The sequence below is a fragment of the Chenopodium album genome, chromosome 15 (assembly GCF_948465745.1).
Source record: "Chenopodium album chromosome 15, dcCheAlbu1.1, whole genome shotgun sequence".
NCBI lineage: Eukaryota > Viridiplantae > Streptophyta > Magnoliopsida > Caryophyllales > Amaranthaceae > Chenopodium > Chenopodium album.
Window position 1 is genome coordinate 7,391,623 of NC_137848.1, and position 22,768 is coordinate 7,414,390.

The 22,768-nt window shown below is 36.0% G+C and overlaps 1 protein-coding gene across 2 annotated transcripts; it reads left to right on the forward strand.

The window, feature by feature from the left end:
* The first annotated feature begins 4,823 nt into the window (after positions 1 to 4,823).
* LOC145582843 (AP-1 complex subunit gamma-2-like) lies at positions 4,824 to 22,718 on the forward strand. Of its 2 annotated transcripts, none has more exons than XM_081639872.1 (18): positions 4,824 to 5,206; positions 8,355 to 8,657; positions 8,784 to 8,925; positions 9,429 to 9,602; positions 10,157 to 10,336; positions 12,024 to 12,178; positions 12,865 to 12,955; positions 13,650 to 13,813; positions 17,022 to 17,076; positions 17,371 to 17,496; positions 17,590 to 17,685; positions 18,113 to 18,240; positions 19,113 to 19,217; positions 19,344 to 19,609; positions 20,031 to 20,270; positions 20,353 to 20,528; positions 21,063 to 21,167; positions 22,141 to 22,718. In XM_081639872.1, exons 1-18 carry the CDS (start codon positions 5,175 to 5,177, stop codon positions 22,234 to 22,236), a joined length of 2,634 nt encoding a protein of 877 aa, XP_081495998.1. In that variant the 5' UTR covers positions 4,824 to 5,174; the 3' UTR covers positions 22,237 to 22,718. The 2 variants fall into 2 exon arrangements, with proteins under 2 accessions (XP_081495998.1, XP_081495999.1); XM_081639873.1 differs by having other exon boundaries at positions 17,374 to 17,496.
* Positions 22,719 to 22,768: the final 50 nt, after the last annotated feature.

A 22,768-nucleotide genomic window follows, 5' to 3' on the forward strand; every position in this document is an offset into this window, starting at 1 on the left:
TATCGCTACATCATCTTATGATTCCATGGCATGTGATATGAGTTGATGAGTAAACATGTAAGGAGATGAGGATTAGAGAAATAATACATCAGCATTAATCCTTTTGTCATAGCTTAATAGTTTAGGTTCAAAAAGGAACAAACTTATGTCTCATTAATCATAAAAGTTACACATCTTGGATCAACCAACACTGCCATACAAGCAAACTAATTTATTCTTTCACCTTCCAAGGGTGGAGCTTCTCTTGTCCATATAAATAACTTTAAGAGGAATGAATAAGATTATTTGAAAGCTTTTGTTCAAATTAAAACTTTTGCACTGGATTTTAGTAAGAGTAAAAATAACAGTTATACTACTTCTAAGTCTTAACTATAAATTTACTACAATATCAACCAACATACACAAATTAAAAAATATGGTACTTGTAGAGTATAAGACATAAAATCTATCATTAAGATTAATTAATCACACATCTAGCAATTATCATTCAAGAAAGAAAGCTAAAATCTCTTATTAAAACAACATCTAATGTTGGTCAAAGACACAATGGAGGGGCTATGGAGAGGAATAATTAGTTTTAGGCATAAGAACACATAAAACATCTAAAACATACTTCTCTTAAGCTGAAAATCTTTACAAGGAGATGGTCACCTAATAAATTAAAATATCATGTTCTGACATATGTATACATTAACAATAGATAAAAACAAACAAAGTATCAAAATTATGAGAAGATTGCACACCTAAAACTTCAACATTAGAGTAATCACCAATAAACAAAGATATAGTTGCAGCAAGAAGGAAAAGGAATCATATCATGCTAGATAAGATTCAAGAATAGAATGGACATAATATGAGAAAAAAAGCATTACACTATCAAAAAGTATGGTTCAAAGTATAATTTTACCCACTAATTATAATGTTCTCAATAACATTTAACAATGACCTATGCTCTGTTTGGGCACCAACTAATTTGATAATGTCAATTAGAAATTGTACATCCAAGGCTGCAATCTCTCCTTAATAAAATGACAATGTAAGTTGTTTCCCACTCCCCAATTTCAAGCATAAGGAAACCAACAAGTGTTCCATTACCTTAAGCAGGGCAAAATTTACTAAACTAAGAGAAATAAACATACAAATATTGGGGTTTTTTTTTAAGTAAAATCCAGTAGTAGAAAACGGCAAAAAAATAATAATTAAGAGGAAAAAAAATGTGGTGTAAATGGGTCAAAAGTTTCAACACCTCCTCGCTGACTATAACAATACTTCAATTTGTGAATTCCAAACTCAAAATTTCAATTCATAGTAACATTATTCGACGAGTCTATCACTATTGTTCCATTAATCAAAAAAATTTCTGTATTCTAGGTTACGTGTATGTCATATTCAATTTCTCGTCTATAACCCTAATTGAATAAACAAATTGAAACCTCAAATCTTCCACTGATAACACATTTATATACTCATTGTTATATGTTATATTTGAGTGTTTCTGTCATATTTTCTCTATATATTTAATCTTTTAGAGCTACATTTCTTTATATTTCGATGTTGCTCTCCTCGTGCTCTCTTTCTTTATTTTGTAGGATTTACGCGTAAAAGAGCACCTTTGCAAGTTAAGTGAGCTAGGAGCGTGTAGGAGATTACGAGCCCAACATCATATGGTCATATTCCTAGCTTGAAGTTGTTTTCGAAGGAGTATTGTGTAGAAATTGCCTAGCCTTGGCCTGGTCGTGGCTTGTTGCATTAAGCTTTGGCCTGGTCGTGGCTCCTCCTTTTATGCCCAAGAGAAGCCTACCAAGATCAGTAGACACCATGGGTTGGCCGTGGCAAAGTCCTAGCAGCTTTGGGTAACCCGTGGCTATCACCTGACGAAGCATCGAAGCCAAGTTTGAGGCGGTTTGGAAGACCTATTTTAGGAAACTTCTTAACTTATTCCTAGGGATATAAATAGGCTTTGGTTAGGCATATTAGATCACTTTTTGGACTCGTTAAATTGAGTTGAAGAATTCTACAATTCCCTTCAATTTTAGATTTACTTTGTTCAAGATTCTATCTTCAATTCCACTAATTCAAGTATTTCTTCTTTCCTATATTATTATGTCTTTTGATTATTTTGTTAATTTAATTATGAGTGAGTAGATTTATATTCTAGGGTTAGGTTGAACCCTAGTTATGAGTAATGCATGATTTCCCCCAATTCCTTATTTTATTAGATTAATTGCTTTGCTTATTGAATTGTGCTAATTTATCAATGTTAGGTTAGACATAATTTGATATTGATTGAACCAAGTATCTTATTTATCAATGGAAGTTGAGATTAGATGGTTTGATTAAATTCAATAAGGGCATGAAATTCTCCATGGAAATAGGTAGGATGAATTGCTAGGATTGTATGGATGTTGAGTTTAATGTCTCTAAATTGCATGACACCATGGAAACAGGTTTGATTGGATTTTAGAGAAACCATAAATACTCGGAAGGGGTTTATTGGTATTTTCAAGGGCACGTCCTTCCTTTGAGTATTATTATTTTGATTAATTAGGGTAGGGATTTATCTTTGCATTATTCATACTAGTGGTGATACTTAACTCTGGATGTTTTTATTAATTGATTTATTTCATCTTGATTCTTCTTGTTTATTTTGTTTAGAATTAGATTTAGTTGAATATCACTATTGATTGGTTACTTGCTTAGTAGTTACTTGAGTCTAATTAATTAGTTGAACCATAGTCTCTTGGGATCCGACCCTTACTTGCCCGTCTACATAGTAGTGGTCTTGTTAGGTTATTTTTGTTAGGTACGCGACACGCCTATCATCCACCCAAAAAATATTAATTTGGGGGTAATTTACAATGATTGAATCAATTTTAAAGAGGAAAGATAGAAGAGAAGAAATTACTTGCTTGGGGACATAGTATGACGATGAAAGAGCATAGACCTTTCAAGCGAGATAGAGAGGTGTTGAAGCTAAGGCCTGCTTCTAGCTTGACCTCGTCGACGTGAATGGTTGTTGTGGCAGATATCGCGACCAACTAACGACGCCTTACGGAGGAGAGAGATAAGGTGTAGAGCAGTAGAGATGGGGTTTGATTGAGAAAGGGTGAAAATTGCAGAAAAAGGATTTTGTGGGCTCTTTGAAATTTGGGGATAAAATAATGAGATGAAAGTTAAATAATTGGGCGCCTAGCTATATTTTTTCTTATCTTGCACTGGCCGTGGCATTAGATCACCCTAAAGCGACGGTTCTGAATAGGCCGTGGCATTAGGGTGTACTTCTTGTGTAAGAACCTGCTATTGCAACGGCTTTATGGCAACCGTTGTATTAGATTAGTCTATTGCAACGGCATTGCATCTAACCGTTGCATTAGCTCTATTCTAAGCGTTGCATTTGATCAAAAATATAGTAGTGAACTTTTGATTATCAATGGTAATCACGAATTAATATTATTAAACTAATGGTAATATTAATGATATAAAAACATGATTAAACAATTAACCAGGGTTAATCTTGAGTTAAGTAATAATAAATTTACATTAATATCCTTCAAATTAATTTTAAAACAAAAAAAAACAAAAAAAAAAATCCAAGCCCCTCCCTAACCACCAACCACCAGCCAATCGCCTACCCCTCCCCTTGCCGGCGCTCAGCTTGGCCTGGCTAACGGCGTCTCAACCCCCTCCCCCGCCGGAGACCCCAACCACCAACACCCCATCCCAAAACGAGCATCCCCTTCCCCTGTTCTCGACCGACCCTCTCTCTTCTCATCACCACCAAAACCGCTTCTCGGGGACGCCGAAATCAGCCATCTTCCCTTGCCGGAATCAGCCACCCTCCCCCTTCCCCTATTACCTCTGATCTCCTTCCCCGATTCCTCTCCTTCCCCGATCTTTGGTTGAAATTTCTAGGGTTTTTGGGGTCGAATTTGTTGATTTTAGGGGTCCAATTTGTTGATTTTGGGTCCAATTTGTTGATTATTGGGGTCGAATTTGTCGATTTTTGGGTCGAAATTGTTGGTTTTTAGGGTCGAAATTGTTGAATTTTGGGGTCGAATATGTTAATTTTCGAATGGCAGCGCTAGAACTTCCAAATCGTTGGCCGGAATCAGTTTTGCTGGTTGTCCCCTTTTTCAACATCAACACCAAATGCGCCACTGCATTTTCGTCCAACATCGCCGCCTTTCCCTCCACACTCGCTCGTCGCCTTTCCCTCCACACTCGCTCGGTTGGCTTTGCGTTTGGTCGGAACCCGATTCGAGAACTTTCTTTCATTCACTAAGTCATCGCCCCGCTAATTGATACAACACCAGAAGCACTCTCTTGGCGATTGACTCCTTTTCATGCCGAAGCATGGCCAGAAACGGCGACATTGCGTATTTGCGTTGAATTGTTTCATGAGTTTCTAGTTGTGTCACTCAGAGTTCGCAATCTTAACAAGTAGTTTAACAATGGCGGTGGTGGCTGGAAATAAAGGTGCAGCGGGGAGGATGAAAGAAGAAGAAAGAATTGGCTAGATATAAGGGTAGTTATGTCTTTTTGCAGTCCAATATATAAACCATGGTAAAGGAATTAACAAATTGTTTAACTTAAGTTACTATTAGCTTAATAATATTAATTTGTGATTACCATTGATAATCAAAAGTTTCAGGCTTTACCACTGAGAAAAAATAAAAGTTACAAGAGAGAATTTCCCTTTATTTTTCTTACCTTTAAAATAAAAAAAGAATTTTCTAATACTTGTAGTAAAATACGGGAAAAAGAAAAGTTACGGAGTATTACCTGTGGGTGACTTAATTTCAATAACCCCCATGTTCCTGAGAGTCTGAGACACACATCTTTGTGCTTTCTTTCTTTCTTTCTTCCATTTTTTTTTGGGTGATTTCAATTTACAGAGAAACAGCTTCAAACTCTTCTCAACAAAGAATATAAATACACCCAAATGCCATTTAACCCCAACTAAAATAAGCACAATTAGCACAACCCCATCAAAATTCATCCCAAAATTCTTACTTTTCTCTCTCCTAATCCTTAGATCTCACTGATTTTTCTTTGATCCCTTTAATTTCAACTCTGATCGCTGCTTTCTGCTTACCAGATTCGATTTGACTCTTTGAATTTTGTTGGGTTTGTATTTTTTTCTGTAATCGAATCGAGGAACACTGGACCCAATCATGAATCCCTTTTCATCAGGAACCCGTTTGAGGTGAGTTTTTCAAATACCAATGTTTTAATTTCAGTGTAGATCAAGTTTTTAGCCCATTCTATTTCATGGGTTTTATGTTTTTGTTTTTGCAACATTTTTGTTTGTGTTTTTATTGATTATATGGGTTTTTTGATTTTCTTAATTTGAGGCTGAATTAGTTTTGTAGTTGAAAGTGTAATTGGAAGAAACGAAATGTGATCTTTAATGGTTCATTTCAGTTGAATTTGCCACTTCTTTTTGAGTTTGTTAACTTTTTGATGAGTTTGGAGTTAATTGTATTCAAGAGGGATTTCTAGTTTCATTTTAAGATATAGGGCAATTTGGAAGAGTGAAAGTTTTAGATGTTGGATGTTTTAGGGGGAGCAATGTTGAATTGTCGACAAATCGATGTCTATGAATGTGATAAAGCATGTAATCATGCACTCTAAGGGGATAGTGTTTTGGGGTTTGGATATAATGGGAATATTCATTATATTGATGTTGAGCACATGCTTTTCAGACTCTTCTAATAAGCCTAATACTAGACTAATATAGTCACAAACTGCTAGTCACTCGACCAATGTGGCCAATGCAAACCGCCAACCCATTTCAGGATTTTTTGTTATAGTAGGGTCTCAGCTGATTGATATTATGCGGTCTTACCACAGTTTCCCTAGTGATTATTCTGTAACTTAGAGAAATCACATTTATTCACAAGGGGCTGATCAACTATGTCAGTGTGGGTCAAAGTTGCTGTTATTAAGTGAGGACAGGTGATCTGGAGGATGGACTATTAGCAGATTATGCAATTTTGTAATTACTTATCTGAATTGTGTAATTTTGTTTCCGTGGTATTTATGAGGCTATGTTATAAACTTGGAAGGAAATTTTTAGAATTCACATGTACTAAATATTGAAATTAGATGGATAGGAATGTAGCAAAGTAAAGTCAGTGTTTCATGCGGCTATGATAAATTTGTAGGGAATTTGTAAATATTATATATTTATATAAAGGCTATATGAATTAGGGTTGTAGCAAATAAAGTGAGTGTTTTCTTATTGCTTTATTCTTTGGAAAGGTGAATACAAGAAATTACACATTGGCTTAATTTTTAAGGTCAAATTTACATGGATATACTTTGGTTAATTTTCAATTTTCTTACGAATGATATGACAAAATTCAGCCAACAATATTTGCAGCTTGGAGTGAAAGTTCCTAAACTTCTTCAGCCCTTTTCCCCTTGCAATACTCATTGAAGTCCTAGAATACATTTGCTGGGAATATGAAAGCCATGCCCAATCCTTCTTGCTTTTATAAAGTGACTATTGGGACCTGAAATCAGTGCATAGAAATAAACAAGTTGATTGGGTATAGCAACTCTTGTTTGAGGGATGTATCAATTAGCAAGCAGTTTGAAACATTTAAAAGGATTGTCATAGCAAATCTTCTTAATATATTGACGTCTTAAAATTTTCATCCCCCTTCATGATATGACTAGGATTATTTTTGTTTGGATTTTGTATTCCTATTAGATGGTTGTAGTACTCATGCGGTCATGGCCTAGTTTCTCTACTTTGCTTTGGTCGAATGTTCTTTGTGTACAAAGCTTGGAATGGTGAGAGTTACACTGTGAATTAGTTGTTTGTTTTTTTTTTTTTTTTTTTTTTTTTGGGGGGGGGGGGGGGGGGTGGGGGGAGGGGGGTGGTGGGTGGGTGGGTTGCAGAGTGGGTCATGAGATGTTAAGGGCTGAGTGTGGACAACAATTGGAGATGTCTAGAGCAGTAATCCCTGTTGCCACTCTGCAAGAACTAGAGGTCTAAAGGCAGTTTCCTTCTTTTATAGTAGGGTATATTACTTTTTAGGATACTATTTTTATGAAGTTATGCTGTATTGCTGTTCCTTTTTTCTGATGCGCTAGTTGATCGCTGAAATGCTGCCATCCAGTGGCATTTAAAGAATTTGTTGACTGGCATTGTTTGGGGGGGGGGGGGGTTGTGAAGGTGGCAATATTGTGGCAGAAAGGGCATGAGTGGGGATGGAGAGGCCTGACACTGGCAGCTGGCGTTGTGGTTACAATGGCATTGATTTTAATGGATGGCCGTGGTTTTGGGAACTCAATACCTTGGAACCTCATATCTTGGGTTTCGAAGGGTGCCCCCTTCCCCTGGTTTCAATAATTGAAATACATTGAACCAAACATTATGTATGGTTTAGTTTGATCCAATTCAATATCGAATTCAAAAATTGTTCACTTACGGTGTGTTTGAATTGAAGGAAAAGGAGGGAAAGGAAGAGAAGGGAAATTGAGAGATGAGTTATCTTTCATTTGGATAACAAATGAGGGAGGAAGGGAGTTAGAGGGTAGATAAATGGAGGGATTAAATTGTAGGAAATTGATCCCTCTAACAATGGAGAGATTTGGAAGGAAAACTCACAATTCTTCCCTCCCCTCTTCTCCTCCCTCCCTCCCCTTCTTTTCCTCCCCCTTTCTTTATCCAAATACAGTGTTAAACTCCCCTTTAAATGCTCTATAGTTTGTATTTTATTATCATTTTCATTGTATGATACTATGATGTGTCAGTGTCACCTTTTTATTGTGCTGGATGAGTTAGCTTAGGGACGAGCTTTAGGGGAATCAATGTCTTTCTGTAATCTTCTAACTACTAATGAATCAAACTCCCTCCCATTTGTAGTTGTCCAATTCCTCCATATTGACTTTTACTGACCCATTCAAAACTTTGACTATAAATTTATCTTATCATCTATAAATAATAATTCTTTAAAGTTAAAATTTTGAAAATATACATAGATATAAATTCAAAATAAATTAAATGATGGCAATTGTTTTTATATATTTGTAGAAAAATATGGTCAAATGAAGACATGAGAATAGTGCAAAAATTAGTATGTTGCAAATTTTTAAAAAAAATCAGAGGGAATGATTACATGCAATGATTCTCCCTCTCTTTCTTCCTTTCCTTTTCCAATTGATGATCATGTTGATCACTGATTGTGCAGTACTTTTTGATGCCTAGGAGATTAACCTTGCTATCCACCATACTGTTGATTATTGAGTGTTATTTCTTTTGGTTTGTTTTATTTTTTTTATTTTTTTTATTTTTTTATTTTCTGTAGTAATCTATCTTTAAACAAGCTATCTTAATGCAGGGACATGATTCGTGCTATACGCGCTTGTAAAACGGCAGCAGAAGAACGTGGAGTTGTCAGAAAAGAATGTGCAGCTATCCGTGCTGCCATTAGTGAAAATGATGCAGACTACCGGCATCGAAACATGGCCAAGCTCATGTTTATTCACATGCTTGGTTACCCTACACATTTTGGGCAAATGGAATGCCTGAAGTTAATTGCCGCTCCTGGATTTCCAGAAAAAAGAATAGGATACCTGGGACTCATGTTACTTCTTGATGAAAGACAAGAAGTTCTTATGCTGGTTACAAATTCTTTAAAACAGTATCCTGATACCATGAGGGTTTTTGTGTGGCTTTTGTTCCTGAATCATACTAACATGCGTGCCTAGAATTTTTATTAAATTTGTATTTGTTTACCCCGTGTTGCATCATCCTTAACTTTTTATAGAGATCTCAACCACACAAACCAGTACATCGTGGGACTTGCTCTTTGTGCTCTTGGGAACATATGCTCCGCTGAAATGGCACGTGACCTTGCACCAGAAGTAGAGAGATTGCTTCAATTTCGGGATCCAAATGTTCGCAAGAAAGTAAGATCTCATCTGAAATAGATACATGTGAACATGTCTATATTTAGAAGCAGATATATGTTTATGAACGTTTCAGTTTCATGTTTAGTTCATAGTTGCTTGTTTTAATGAATAATGATTCTTAAATCTTAACTACATATTATCTCATGTTCTAGTAGTCATGATAACTTCATATCATAATTTCATTTGAATGTGATTTTGGAATATTACTGCGTCGACATCTGTCTGTGTGGCTTGAGCGGATGCTATATGCCTATATTTATACTCAAGTCCATTGAAAAATAAGCTTGAAATTATATTTTTGAGCTACATGGTTAAAGATGTGATTGTGGTGCTTGCTGCTGCAATTTTCTCCATTTAAGTTGCTCTGAAATGTTTACATTATAGTAATAAGCATGAATATTCCATGCTGAGTAGGAAATTTACAATGCATGCCTTATTCCTGGTGTTGCCATTGACTTTGAAACCATTATAAGCTGAATAGCAACTTCAATGTGATATAGGCAGCACTCTGCTCAATCCGGATTATAAAGAAAGTCCCTGATCTGGCGGAGAATTTCATAAATCCCGCCGCTTCTTTGCTGAAAGAAAAGCACCACGGAGTCCTGATAACCGGAGTGCAACTCTGTACGGATTTATGTAATATCAGCGAAGATGCTCTTGAGTACTTCAGAAAGGTATATTTTGGTCTTCATTCTGTCCTTATTGGAAATAAAGGGGTTTTCATTCTATTTATGAACTATCAGTGAAGATGCAGTTGGATACTGAATACTAGACAAAGTTGGCTTTAAAACTGTTGATTGCACCTGATTAATTCGGGCCTACTGCTCTTTTTGGATTGAAATAATCTTGCTACAACTATTCCCAATTTAAGAGGATAATAACTATGTGTTATGGAATCCAGTTGCTGTTTGATGCATGTCTGCTTGTATTAGCTTTGTTTTTGGCCACTATCACAAATTTAAGTTTTATCATGCACTAATCATTTGGATAAGTTTTAAAAAATGGTATACCTAAGTAAATTATCTAATCTATTGTTAGTTTTGAAATTACTCAAGGATTTGTGTTTCTTGTTTTGTGCAACATTCAGTGGTCTGTAGTCTGGTCAAAAATAATTTGAGATACTTACAAATCTTCCTCCTCCCCCAATACCCTCTTTATGGGGAGAGGTGGAGGAAGCTCCATTCTGGTCTATTGTAATCTAACCATTTTGGTTTTCTTGATCGTCTAGAAATGCACTGATGCTGTGGTGAAAGTTCTAAAGGACCTTGTCAACAGTCCATATGCTCCAGAGTATGATATTGCTGGAATTACTGATCCTTTCCTCCACATCAGATTATTGAGATTTTTGCGTGTTTTGGGTCATGGTGACGCTGACGCTAGTGACTGCATGAATGACTTACTTGCGCAGGTTTGTTTATTCTTCTCCTTGTCTTCCTTAATATTCTTCTAGTTCACCTAGTTGAATCCTCCCATGCTAGGGTCAAAATAAAGATAATGTTCGCCTCAATAAACAAAATACTACCTTTGTTTCATATTATTTGTATTGATTAGACATTTTTTCCTCTCTACTTTATGTCACATCGTTGCAAATAATATGAAACGGAGGTAGTATAACACAAATGAGTTTAGTAGGATTTATGATTGCATTGTCCCAGACCATTATCCCGAAGTAATTTTGTTTGGGATAATGGTCTGGGACCATGCAATATTTTCTTGTTGGGAGGGGGATAAAGAACATAGGTAGCAAAGGCAGGGATTAAACATGTAAGTAATTATAATGTGAAAAGGCAATAAGAATAGTCTTCAAAAGGCAAATAGATTGAGAAGTTGGATGGGGATTTTAGAAGACATTTGGCAGAAGAAAATAGTCCTAGCTTTTCAGCAGGGCTTCTCTGGATTTTCTTGATGTTTAAAACTGTGAATTGATTCCTAATTTTTGTCGCTAGAAATGTTTAATTTTACCTTTTTCGAATTGGCTCTTATAATGGTCAATTAGGTTAGTCTTTGTTCAAAAGAGAATATCCTATTGGCCTGTTGGTGGATGAGCATTTTATTTCAAATTCTAGAATTGGCTCAATTGAGCTGTTGGGGGATACATATAATTTGGAATTGGATTTGTCTTCCACTCTTATTAAAACAAGACCAAAACTAGAATTTGGAAATTCATCTTAAATTGTCATTTCCAAATTCAATCTACTACCTCCTGGCTATTTCCAATTTTTCTTCATATGACTATGCTGACTCACTCATCCACTCCACTTTCAACTTTTTCCACTGTTCTTCCATTTTTGACGCCATGGCTTTGTTTTTCAAGCAAGCCATCTTTTTTTTGCGAGGAACACCAGCGACAGAATCTGCACAGACCATTGCTAGGTGCAGATTCAACACGTAGGCGCTAGTAGCGAGGGTACTAGACTTGACGCTAGAGGAGAGAGAAAGTGGGCATGAGAAGTGAGAAAATGTTTGGGTTATGGGTTTCTTTTTTGGGCTGTTATTTTATTGAAGGGTTCTCTCATTAAGTTCTTGATCTTGAACTATCATGGGAATAAACAAGAATTTATGGTTGAAATTCATGCTAGTGGAGGAACGCACACTGTGGCAGTGAATGGGAAGCATTGGCTGCTGCTGTGGTGCTCAATTCTAGAATTGAAATTCCTATGACTTCAAACTTGATGGTGAATTTACAATTCTGGAACCAAATTATTTGTATTTCTTAAACACTAGATTTGGAATTGAATGTCAACATCATTCTGAATTTGAATTCATGAACTTCAAATGAGTTGCAGGTTCCCAATCCTTCCCTAAATGTATACACCTCTTCAATTCACTTTTGATTCTTTTTAATGAATCTTGTCAAGCTGGGTTGATTCTTGTAAGATTATTGCGTCAAAAAGGTGTTTCTTAATTGCATCTAGTTGGAGGTCATGGAGCTAAATTCCATTTGAAGTGTTTTGATCACATTTATGATTTCTCGTCCACATTACACTGGATTGGGTTTTCTATTTTATTCATCTAATTATGCTGCTGTGTTCTTTATCGTATGCAATATGGTGTTGATTATAATTCCTTTTTTGATTATGTACATTTTATTGTAGGTGGCAACAAAAACGGAGTCTAACAAGAATGCGGGAAATGCAATCCTGTACGAGTGTGTGGAAACTATCATGAACATTGAAGATAATAGTGGTTTGCGTGTACTAGCCATTAATATTCTTGGAAGATTTTTATCGAACAGGGACAATAACATAAGGTATATATCTTTAATTTTCGTTGTGTTCTTTCTGTTCAGTGTTCACTTTCTCTCAGACTTTAAGCTGTGTCTAGATTGTGGAATAAGTTATCCTCAATTTCTGTTTGGTCATTTTCTACTTTATTTGTTCCAAAAGTTTGTTCTAGCTTACTTTTTGCTGCCTCTAAGAAATAACTATTGGAGTACTGGTCGACGAGGCAATATCTTCTTCATTTGATCCAAAGACATTGTCCCTCTAAAATTGATAGTGTTTTGCTGGGAATCCTCCTTCTCACCTTTGTAGCATGGCTAGTAAATAGTACAATGGTTTATGGATTTTACATTGGCTTTCTACATTGTAAGTTCTAATGCTAAGCTGTAATCATGTGAGATAAAATGTGTGGATAAATCCCAGCAGAAGATAAAACAATCTTGAAAATTTGTAATTGATTTATGCAGCTTTTATTGTCAACCGTTTTTCCGTTAATCTTTTCTTTACTAATCAGTTGCTTAAGGAGTGCATTTATGCTGCTCTCATGTCCATATGCTCTGCATTGGTCCATTATGCTTTCTGTATGACTTTCATTCAGCTTTTGAGATGAAAATGATTTGAGTCAAATAAAAGAAAATAAATTGTGCTCTTTCACTTGCTTTGTTATCTTGGTTATTGTAAAGTCATTTTAAGGGGTTATTATTATTATTTTCAGATATGTTGCCTTAAATATGTTGACGAGGGCTATAAATTTTGACGCTCAAGCAGTACAGAGGCATCGAGCGACAATCTTAGAATGTGTGAAGGTATGTTTTGCTTCTGTTGATGATTGTTCATGTGCATTATGTTATTGTGTATCCTATAACAAGTATGGGCCCCTCAATTTTTATTTATTCATCCTCTATAAAAATCCAGGCATTCCTGGCACAGCCTTTTGGTTATATTAATACACATCGCTCTTTTATCAACCAGTTTTGTACTTCTACCTGCTCAACATCTAGAATTCTCATTGCTCTTTTATATTATAAGTAGATACTTCACAAGTGGTTTAAGACATCCAGAGAAGGCTATTTAAGATAGATGCAGAAAGAAATTTGATATATACTAAAGGACATTAGGACAAAGGGAAAGCTGAAAGGTGAGATTCTGATTCTGTCAACAATTTTTGGTTAGGGTGATGATTGCTGAAGGCCAGTGGCCAACCACATGTTTAGAGATTGTTTTAAAAGTTACAATTCTGATCTCAAGGTCAAAATGTGATTAATATATATTATATGGTCAATGTGGAGGGATGCTAAATGCCTAATGGTTGTTGACTTGTAACAATTTCTCTGTGTATTGAATAAGATAACTGCACAGAGGATATTTTGTCATTTTCTTGTCTTCTATCTAGATAAGTTTTTTACTGCCACATATTTGCAATTAAATGATTGGTATGTGTCAATCATGGATCTTTAAATAGAGAATGACTTCTGAGTTCTAATTATTATTTCTTTCCAGGATTCAGATGCTTCGATCAGGAAAAGGGCTCTTGAACTTGTGTATCTTCTAGTGAATGAGAGTAATGTAAAGCCTTTGACAAAAGAGCTAATTGACTATTTGGAAGTTAGTGACCTCGAATTTAAGGAGGATCTTACAGACAGAGTCTGCTCCATTGTTGACAAGTAAGTATACTTATATTGAGTGTGTAATTCGTGCAGTTGTCCATCTGTAATGAGTAATGCAATTGAAGCTTGTTGTACTATACGCTTTGTTATTTATGCATTATCTTTGCTTAATTTTTGTTATATAAGTGTTACTATTTGGGTCCTTGAATTCTGCTACTAATAGTGTTACTTAGGCCAGTGTTACCATCTGAGGTTGAAATCAGAATCTTTAGTTTCTTGAACTTGAGTTTATTTTTACACTTTTTTTTTTACCCCACTGTTGCTATTTGATTAATTTTTGTGAAATGTGACGTAAATTTCCTAATTTGTAGTAATTTTAACTGTATCATATGATTCATATCTGATACCTGTAAGATTCTCTTTTGTTCTATTAAATGCTTTATACATACCTTTGATTACCTGCCTTTAAAACCCACCTCCCTAGCCACCTTAGCCGATCAGCATCGATGACCCCAACATCACCAAACAATGCAACTTAAGGCCTGCTAGCCTCTGAGGTCTGTCAGTTCAAAGGCTGCTCCTTTATGACAGCCTCCAAGCCCTCCCATATTCTTCAGATTTCTGCTGTCTTCCTTTCTTCTCATTTCTACCCATATTGCATTTCATTTGATGCCCAACCCTCCCCCATCACCTGCTATTTGCCCTCATGCTTCCCATTTTCTTTTCAACGCGGTCTTTCTCTTTTCTTTGAGATTCGAGCCATTCGACCCTGTGGTGGTCAAATGTGATCTGAAGTTTTAAATCTGTCCTTTCCAGGCAAGTTTAACTACAATCGGGTCGATTTGTGGCTAGGGTCCGTTCAAAAGTAGTTTGGGTTTCTTTTGTTGTGGTTATGGTATTTGAGTGTGGCTAGTCCGCTAGGGTGGGTTGGTTAGCAGTGTTCATGGTGGTTGGTGGTGCTGGTGGCTTTGAATTAAAGCAGGTTGGTGACTAGCTAGGGTTGAAGGAAAGGAGGTGGGGGGGTTGGGGTGAATGGTGTGGGCAGTTGCTGTGTGGCTTTGAAGTTGGTGTAGGCTGATTGCTCTTGAAGATGGTGGCAGCTGATGCGCTTGAAGGTGGTGAAGATGAGGCAATAAGCCGGTACTTGAGAGAGGTAGGGGTGGTGGGGTTATGTTACTTACCTGGGTTGTTTTTTACGTGGTTCTATTTTTTAAATTTTTTTTCCCCTGGTAGTATTTGGGTAAGGGCATGGTTAGTTATGGCTAAAATTTGCTCGATATAGAAGTGTTGCTATGTTACTGAATAGGGGAAGTATCTTTTTAAATTAATAAATTGATACTCTCTTTTTTAAGAGTTTGCCTATCTCTATGTGATATGTCAGCAGCTTTCTATATGATAAGTCAGCAGCTTTCTATATGATAAGTCAGTAGCTTTCTATATGATAAGTCAGCAGCTCTGCTGCTGGTGCCAGTTTGACAACTGAAGACCTCATATAGAGAGCTGCCAGTTTGTCAGCAGCTCTCTATATAATATGTCAGTAGCTCTGCTGCTGCTGCCAGTTTGACAACTGAAGAACCCCATATTATGAAATCCTTCCATTATCTTAAGCTCTTCTGTGTCTTTCAAAACTATTTGGAGCTGGGAATTTTTAAGGAAGTAATGAACTAATAAAGATCTAACAGTGTGTTTGGTCAGCTTTTGTTGAGGGAAAGGGAAGGGAGGAAATGAAAAGTTAGAGTAAGATAGGCGAGGGGAGGGAAAGAGCAAACTTCCAATTTCCACGTCTATATAATGGTGGAGGGATTTGGTTTGTTAAAAGAGGAAGGGAAATAGATTCATACAACGCCTTTCCTTTCTCTTCCCCTATTTCATATCCAGACAAGGGAGATTCCCTCACATTTACTCCCGATCTTCCTATCCAAACATATCGTACCGAAACCAGGAAATGTCTTAGGTGATGATTTTTCTTGCCGTGGTTAGATGATATTTATCATTGTAATTTGTCTGAGTATGAATCTTTGGTCATGTGTTTGTTGGATTGCTGATAGAGTTTCTCACCAGTCAGGCCATTCCGCCATTGCTTGCCATTGGTGTTAGGTAGAAGGGCCTGGGTTGTTAATTTCTTCTTGTGTGCTTCTGCTTTGTTTTATTTTAATAGTATTTAGTAATGCAAATTTTCCTGCTCAATCAATCAATCAAAGCCTTAATCCCATAAGCGGGGTCGGTTGCATGAACCAAATTTGATTATTCCGTGTGATGCATCGACAAAGATCCTCCTCCTCCATCCTTAACGATCCAATGCCTCATCCTCATGCAAATCCAAAAACTTCATATCCTTCCTAACTCCTTTCAACCAAGTCATTTTCGGTCTCCCTCTCCCTCGTTTAACCCCTCCATGGTCCCACCCTTCCACTCTTTGTACCGGTGCACCCTCGGGTCTGTCTTGCATGCCCAAACCAACGCAGACTATTTTCCCTTAGTTTTTCTGCAATGCCTGCCACACCTACCTTCTTGCAAATTGCCCTGGTTCAAAAAAAAAAAAAAAAAAAAAAAGAAAAAAGGGGAAAATCATGATTCTGGGTTTGTGACAGCATAAATATTATCTGTGTTGTGTGTTGTTATTTAGCTAAGTATTAAATTAACTAAGAGTACTTGGACATTTTTTGAAAAAAATTGAAACCTTACATAGAATGGAAAATACATATAAAGCTACAAATATTTAATTATAGAAGTAATATCGCTAAGGCTGGCTTTTTTCCATCCCATATTCCCATGTAAGTGGCTTCTTAATCCTACCGGTTTCCCAGTGACCTAAGTGATTTAATTGTACTAATTTTTGACCCTAAGTTGCCAAAACTTGTATGGAGTTATGATATAAAACTTATTGTATCTCTTAACTTTTTCTTAAGAATCTTTTATTGCAAAATTATCTTTTTTATAGTATTTGTGATAATGTAATGACAGAGATTAGTGATAATATGTAAAGATCAAATGTGGCCTGTTATATTAGGAAGAAAAGAGGGGTGGGGGGGGGGGGGGGGGATAGTAAATAGTTTTTTGGTAGCTGTGAAATCATAAATTAATTATTAGGTACATGTAACATGAGAGTTTTCCATGGTTATCATATGCACTGTATTCCATAGAAAAGTCAATTTAGTAGAAAGTGTATGTATCTTGTCAGTTGTCACTCTTGTCTTTTGACTGTGTTTTGGTTAAATGATAATTCGGCTGATAAATGTATTTGGTGATGTTCTTGTTGTTTTAGGTTTTCACCAGATAAGATTTGGTACATTGATCAAATGCTGAAGGTTCTTTGTGAGGTATGCACTTGCTTGGTCACAGTAATGGGGTTTTAGCAAGGTTGGGAAACCTGTTTCATATCTATAGATGTTTTGATGATGGGTTTTCATTCCCTTGTTTGAATGAGACTCTCAATATTTTTTTCTGTTAACTAGACCAACCCTCAAATAGAGGGGAAATATACTGAAGGGAGGTAAAACCTAAAACTTAACATTTCATAGGAAGCCAGTTCTCTTTTCCTTAATCATAGGTGTGTGTTATGCTCGTCTGTACTCCTCATTTTTCCAGAGCATTGATCGTTGTGGCTTTCTTAGCAGGCTGGCAATTATGTGAAGGATGAAGTGTGGCATGCTCTTATTGTTGTTATAAGTAATGCTGTCAGTCTCCATGGGTATACAGTTAGGTCCCTTTACAGAGCTCTTCAAGCATCAACTGAGCAGGTATTGTTTTGTTCTTATAAATTAAGTGTTCATATTGTCATCCTGTTTTCTTTTTGACGAATAATAACATTCAGCTATTGCTTTTTATTTCAGGAAACTCTTGTCAAAGTGGCAGTTTGGTGCATTGGAGAATATGGTGATATGTTGGTCAACAATGTTGGGATGCTAGACACAGAGGACCCAATAACTGTGAGTTCATTCTGTTCTAAAGTCTCTTACTCTGTTGGGTTGAAACATAGCTCTGTTTTGTCTTTTTTCTAGGTGTGGATTCCTTTTGTTGTGTTGTAGTTGCAGGAATATATTCCTACACAAGGATCACATTGCAACTCTTTTATGTGGTTTTGAGTTCTAAGATAATATATGACTCAAGTTCTACCTGTTTCTTATGCTGTCTAGATTATTGTATAAAGTTTCAGTATGTCTGATTGATGACAACAATATCCTTGACAAGTATACTATGCTCTTTTTACTTCATATTGTTATTATAATAGTTAATGTTTTTTTATTTTTTTATTTATTTTTAATCCTTGATTTTTATTCTTGATCTTGCTGGTAATTCACTATGTGGTTGTGTGTTTTCTAATTTGTTTTAATATCTTTGAGATTTTCTGAGCAGGTAACCGAATCTGATGCAGTGGATGCAATTGAGAATGCTATTAAGAGTCACAACTCGGATGTTACCACTCGTGCTATGTGTTTGGTTGCTCTGCTGAAGCTTTCTTCCCGATTTCCTGCTTGTTCCCAGTAAGGGGATTCTTTTTGCAAGTGGCCTAGTTTATTTAAATGAATTTTTCCTGTTAGTGCCAAGCGCTGGACAAGCCTCAAATCTTTGATTAATTGGTTATATTTTGAAGTATATGGGTATTATTTGAGAGGTTTTAACAGTGAGCTGTAGTTTGTATGGCATTTTTGATGTGCTTTTTGCCGAGGAGTCCTTAGTTGAATCTCTAATCTACCATACCCTTGCGGGATGAAGTGACAGTAATGGTTGTGGGCTTCTAGAATTAGAGGTGTTTTTTGTTCTTGAGCTGGGGTGAACCTTTCATTACTAAATTTTAAAAGAAGAAAAATTAAGTGAGAGATGTGTGACCATTGTCTGCTTTAAGCATTTGGGAATTATACAGAAACATCTCTTGCACCTTGGAATATAAAAATTTCGAATGTCTGTGAATAAATGTCAATTTTTGAATTAGTTATGTATGCGCATAATCATCTGTATTATCTTAGTTCACCCTTTGCCCTTACACAGCAGTCTTTACTCATAATGAACCAAACATAAAAATGTTTCCGAGTAGTTTCTTTTCCGTGTACTTTATTTTATAGAAAAGAATTAGCTTTTTTTTTTTTTTTTTTTTTTTTTTTTTTTTTGAATTTTTTGTTTATTGAGAACAAAGAGCATGGTTTTGTTTCAGTGTGTTCTTACTAATATGTTTTGTCATAGTTTTATCTCACTAATGAAATGACTATTTTGTTGCATAAAAAGTTTCTACTTTCTAAAAATGGTATAGAAACTCATAGGCCACGGAAATAATTTTTGCCAAGATTTTGTGACTTCTACAAGGGTGGTAGAATTGTAGTAATAAGGCTAAATTCGATTATCTGAATGTCATATGCAGGAGGATAAAGGATATACTTGTGCATTATAAAGGAAGCCTTCTCCTTGAATTACAGCAGAGAGCTCTCGAGTTTAATTCAATTATTGAAAAACATCAAAATATTAGGTATCTCTTGGCATTGCTTTCATATCCCAAAAGACCTCTCCCCCTATTTGATGTGCTTTATTTTTGGACTAGATTTTAATAATTGAAGAATGTTAGTCTGACAGAGCTTCTAAAATGTATATATAGATCTGCATTGTTGGAAAGGATGCCTGTTTTGGATGAGGCAACATACAGTGGAAGGAGGGCTGGCTCTTTGCCAGCAGCAGTTTCTAGTTCCAATGGTCCTTCTGTCAATCTTCCAAACGGGGTTTCAAAGCCTGCTGCTCCCCTTGTTGACTTACTTGATCTAAGCTCGGATGATGTTCCTGCACCTAGCTCTTCTGGTGGCGGTGATTTTCTGCATGACCTCCTTGGTGTTGATTTGGCACCAGCACCAGCACCATCACAGTCAGGTTAGTTTTCAGATCAGGAGCTAAATGTAATATGAACATCTGACTCTGCAAACTCTTAATGTAATAATGGACTCTTATGCTTTTTTAGATAAATTTGGTTGGTAAAATGTGATCAAAATATATTGTCTGTTTCACTAAACCTTGGCTTTTTTCTATGATATGAAAAAAATTGTATTAATATGATGCTGAAATCAACCTTTTGAAAATCTTGATTTTTCAATAGGCTGACATTTAGCTTGGTAAGATGAAATGTCTTAATAATTGAAAAATGTGATTATTGAGATATTTCCATTGATTCCATTCAGTCTTCAAGGACGGTGAACTTTCTATTGAAATTATAAGATATAGCTTCATATATTGTTGATGGAAGATAATTATCTCCGCATGCATGTTTAATATTTATCCTGTTCTCCATTTAAAGGTACTCAAAAGTCAGGAACGGATGCCCTGTTGGATCTGTTATCAATCGGGAGCCCCCCTGCTATGAATAATTCATCAACTCCCGACATTTTGTCTCTAAGCCTAGAAAGCAAAAGTTCCGGAGGACCACTGGAAGGATTGTCATCAATTTCATCCATGCCTGCACAAGTCTCTTCTCCTGGTGGAGCTGCTTCTATTGTGGATTTATTAGATGGGTTGTCTTCCAGTCAGCCAACGTTAGGTAAGATATTCTCTATGTTAATTTGTGTTCCATCACTTACTTGAGCATTATGCATTATGCTGATTGCTATTTTTAATTTCAGAGATCAATGGTCCGCAATTCCCATCAATGGTTGCATTTGAGAGCAGCTCTCTGAAAATGACATTTGACTTTTTAAAGTCTGCTGGGAGCCCACAAGTGACGTCAATCACAGCTACTTTTGCTAATTTATCAGCCAACAGTTATACTGATTTCCTATTTCAAGCTGCAGTTCCCAAGGTAATAGATGAAATATACTGAACTCTGTAATCTTGCTTCTATGTAAGCTCAGGCTTGCAAGTCTGCATTTAATGTGATTTATTGGACCTTAGTCTTGCAATTGTTGAATTCAAAGATTGTTTTTCCAGTTTGTAATTTTACTTTCATATAATGCTTTCTGACTATTTTGTAATTATACTTTCATATAATGCTTTCTGACTCCAGAATTAGGATAGATGAAAAGTGCATCGTAGTCATGCCTGTGATCCTGTTGTAATTTTCTTGTGCTTCTTGGATTTGAAGATTGCTTTGCTGCTTTGTCGTTATACTTCTATTCAATGTCTTTTCACTCCAAGAGCTAGGAATTAGGACAGATGGTTCACAGTTTTGTTATAGAATTTTTTTTTCAAGTGTTTTGTTTGGTTTAGTTATTGGTGTCTGCAATCTGTTCAATTTTAGCCACATGTTTGAAAATTGCTCTTGAACTGTTTACGCCACCACGGCTTTCTGTGCAATCTTCTGAGTTCTGATTCATATTGGTGTTTTTGTTCTCAGTTTCTTCAGCTGCACCTTGATCCTGCTAGCAGTACTACCCTTCCTGCAAGTGGTGATGGCTCAATCATTCAAACTATGCGAATTACAAACAGTCAGCATGGAAAGGTATTGTGGTTTTGCCTTCTTTAATTTACTTATCTTGCCGTTTCTGTAGAATCTAGATACAAATCATTCCAATTTATGTCGCGAAAGAACTAAGATGTTTGGATGGAAATGTCAGTGAGGCATTTTATGGTCAGTATAAGCTGTCTAAAAGGTTATCTGAAGATTTTGTATACGATTGTGTTTATTTAGCTTAATAAAGAAGAGTGGAGTCAAACTTATTAACACTTTTTTCAAAATAAGTTTCACATAATGGTTTTATGAAGTCCATTACGCAGTAGTTTACATGCTAAAATCTGGTATTGTTCTTCTTGCTTTTGGAAATTGAAAGTAGGCTCTAACATATGAAATAAATGAGCTTCTTTCCCAAGTGATGACAATGGGATTTTTTTTTTATTTTTATCTTATTCACTCTTGTTGACAACTTGACGTTTGGGCATGGCTTATACCTTCTTTTTGTCTCATTAAACATGTTAAGGGGGTGTGTTTGGTTCACAATATGGTATGGGGTTAGAATCAGGAATGAACTAGGGTGGTATGGGGTTGAAACTTGATTCTTAATACTTGTGTTTGGTTTTTATTAGGGAAATGTTTTTTTTTTTTTTTTTTTTTTTTTTTTTTTGGTACCTAGCTCCCCCCTTAGGTTTCTAAACCCCATACCTCGTGGTTTTGAACGTTTGAGGTTAAGGGTTATCAAGTTCTTTTTTGTAAATATTGTATGAGACTATGAACTATATACACAATAATGTGCTCAGAATAAACAGTTTGGACCCTTAATATATAAAGCTATTGAATAACTGTAACTGCACCAGTCTACTTCATGACTTTGCTGACATTTCTGAAGCTTTAAAAATGTTGATGTTTTAAGTAGTTTTTTCTTAAACATAAATGATATGTGTTCAGTAGATTTTTGAGCTCTTTATCCCATTCCCGAAATTGTTTTGGGGCGGAATATGACACATTTTGTTTTCCTCAGAAACCCCTAGCAATGCGCATAAGGATAGGCTACAAGGTAAATGGTAAAGATGTTTTGGAAGAAGGGCAAATCAGTAACTTTCCACGTAATTTGTGAGGTTCAATGTTATTCAAGTGAAGTGCTTAGGCTCAAGAACTTACTGATTATAGCAGATTGACTCCTCAAGTCCTTAGCCTGTATCCTGTTAGGGTAATCTGTTCTTCAAATTCTTCCAATGAAGACATATGGTGGCTCTTGGTCTCCAAGTGTTATCAGATTCGGGTTTGTTCATTCCTCTTTCCTTTTTCCTTTCTCCATTTTACCCTATTTGGTGGGCCATGTACATTATATTTTGATTCGTATGTGTATCAAAAACGTGGAAAAATGAATTTTGGAAAGTTGTCTAGGTTATAATGAGATATCTATATGTTGTATTGAGGAACTGGCGTTGTTCCAGCTGTTTTTGTTGGGTCTTATGAACCTCAGAGCTCAGGGCATAGTTAAGTTGAGTAAGAGGCAGAGATTTGCGAAATACTATATACTACCTGCATAGCTTATGCGATTCTTTGATTTGTAATATCATAGCGTGATTTACTGCATGATTTAGTGATTTCTCAAGTCTGCTGTGTGAAGTCTTTCAATATTCAGA

What these genes read in the sequence shown, in the direction of transcription:
- LOC145582843 (XM_081639872.1), top strand. Translation starts at nt 5,175, where the DNA reads ATGAATCCCTTTTCATCAGGAACCCGTTTGAG. An exon ending in CTCTTGAGTACTTCAGAAAG is followed by an intron (nt 9,603 to 10,156) that starts GTATATTTTGGT and finishes TTGATCGTCTAG; the next exon opens with AAATGCACTGATGCTGTGGT. An exon ending in CAAACAGTCAGCATGGAAAG is followed by an intron (nt 21,168 to 22,140) that starts GTATTGTGGTTT and finishes TGTTTTCCTCAG; the next exon opens with AAACCCCTAGCAATGCGCAT.